This window comes from Sceloporus occidentalis, unplaced genomic scaffold (genome assembly GCF_023333645.1).
Source record: "Sceloporus occidentalis isolate IW3139 unplaced genomic scaffold, rSceOcc1.0.p SCAF_23, whole genome shotgun sequence".
Classification (NCBI taxonomy): Eukaryota; Metazoa; Chordata; class Lepidosauria; order Squamata; family Phrynosomatidae; genus Sceloporus; species Sceloporus occidentalis.
This window is the reverse complement of record NW_028317003.1, coordinates 14,718,833-14,720,612: the sequence shown is the minus strand read 5'-3', so window position 1 is coordinate 14,720,612 and position 1,780 is coordinate 14,718,833. Positions and strand designations below refer to the sequence as shown.

The 1,780-nt window shown below is 42.6% G+C and overlaps 1 protein-coding gene across 1 annotated transcript; it reads right to left on the bottom strand.

Moving 5' to 3' along the window:
- Nucleotides 1-355: 355 nt before the first annotated feature.
- LOC149300858 (twist-related protein) lies at nt 356-856 on the bottom strand. Its single transcript, XM_089484903.1, has one exon. It carries the CDS (start codon nt 854-856, stop codon nt 356-358), a length of 501 nt encoding a protein of 166 aa, XP_089341029.1.
- Nucleotides 857-1,780: the final 924 nt, after the last annotated feature.

Below are 1,780 nucleotides of genomic sequence, written 5' to 3'. Positions count from 1 at the left end.
GGTCTCTTAAATGATACAAGAGGTTCGGATTACTTGTGAAGTGGTGCATATACAGACTTGCTCGCTAATGGATCAGGAGAAAAGAAAATAATCACAGTCTGGGTTGTGTTTCTAGCTCAAAACTAAACAACAGAGTTGTGGTTTGCATTCTCCTATTTTCATTGTGATCCCTTTTCTAGGCCCCTAGTGATCTAGCAGAGTTCTGCACCTCTCAACTTCTACAAGTTTTGGGAGGTGGATGGAGTAAGTTGAAAGGTTCTAGAAGCCCATATATTGATAAAAGCAGATGTCAGGCAGGTTGGAGTAAACTTGACTGCTTACCTGAGTGTGCCGCTTTGTTTTGTGCCCGGAATGTTTAGTGAGATGCAGACATGGACCACGCTCCTTCCATCCTCCACACTGAGAAGGCATAGCTTAACCTCTCATGGGCCACATAACTGCAACTTGCCATTTTGGAGTCCAGCTCATCGCTCTGTAAAACCTGGCACAAGAAATCGATGTATCTGGATGCCAGTTTGAGGGTTTGGATTTTACTCAGTTTGTCAGATGGGAGGGTGGGGATAATTTTTCTCAAGGCAGCAAAGGCTTCGTTTAGGGACTGGGTCCTCTGTCGTTCCCTTACATTAGCCATGACTCTCTGGGTCTGGAGTTCCTCAAAGGATTGGGGGCTGCTCCCGGTGCTGCTCGCCTTCTTGTTTCTTTTTACAGAGATCGGGCTGTCTGGATCCTCGGTGTTTTTCCTACTTGATCTCCTCTTTCTGCATCCCCTCTTGCCCTGCTGTCTGTCAAGTTCTTCTTCGCTGTTGCTTAAGCTGTCCACTGGGGAGACTGGGGAGCTTGACTCTTCCTGCATCATTTTCTACCAAAACTATGGTGAGAAATAACCCGGGCAGAGGGCAGGGGATTGTCCCAACCGATCTCCCCAGCAACCAGTGGCCAGTATCAGAGTTTTGGGTTTTTGGGGTTTTTTTTAGAAGAAAAAGCCTTCTCCAAAATACTTCTGGAGGGGGGCTCAGTATCCAGAAACAAACCCAGCCCTATCACCGAGTCCCCAGACGCGAACGACTTTCTGAGTTGATGCGAACGTTCTGAGCTCTTATATTACTTTGCTGGCAGAAGGATTTGGGAAGCGCATCCTATTGGCTGATTTACCACCCCTCTACGTCACGGGGGGAGTGTCTTCTCGCCTTCAACTTTTATTAAGTTTCCGCTAAGAGGAGGAAAAAAAGGGGGAAGAAAGAAAGAAAGAAACAATTCTTTTTGCCATCCGTCCGCCGAATATTTTGTTAATAAATCCTACTAAATAATCCCTTTTCTGAATTCACCGGGGAGACATAATATATTGGGCTGTGTGATCTGGAGTAAGTGTTTTCTTAGATTCAGGGTCCTGCTGGAAAACCTATAGCTTTTTTAACTCTGATAATGTGATTTTAGTAGATTTTTCTATTATTATTATTTTTTATTAGACATATTATTAATAAAATCAAGTTTGTGGCTATGAGTAGTATCATCACCCGGTTGATACCTAATCCGCAATGGGTTAATGACAGCTGATCTTCCAATCCTGATTGAGCATTCAATCTTCACTTTTTTCTCTCTCTATATTTTTTTAAATCTCAAATTTACTAAAAATACAATAACTTCAAGAAAGTTATACTGTATATAAAAAATGTAATGAAAGTCCCATTGTTTTAACACAGAACTGATGCCTGAATTAGTGATCGCAGGATGGGACATATAAAGCCCTTTCTATGCATTGTATTAGGTGTCTGTATTAACC

Coding starts and splice junctions, on each gene's coding strand:
- LOC149300858 (XM_089484903.1), bottom strand. CDS start 856: ATGATGCAGGAAGAGTCAAGCTCCCCAGTCTCCCCAGTGGACAGCTTA.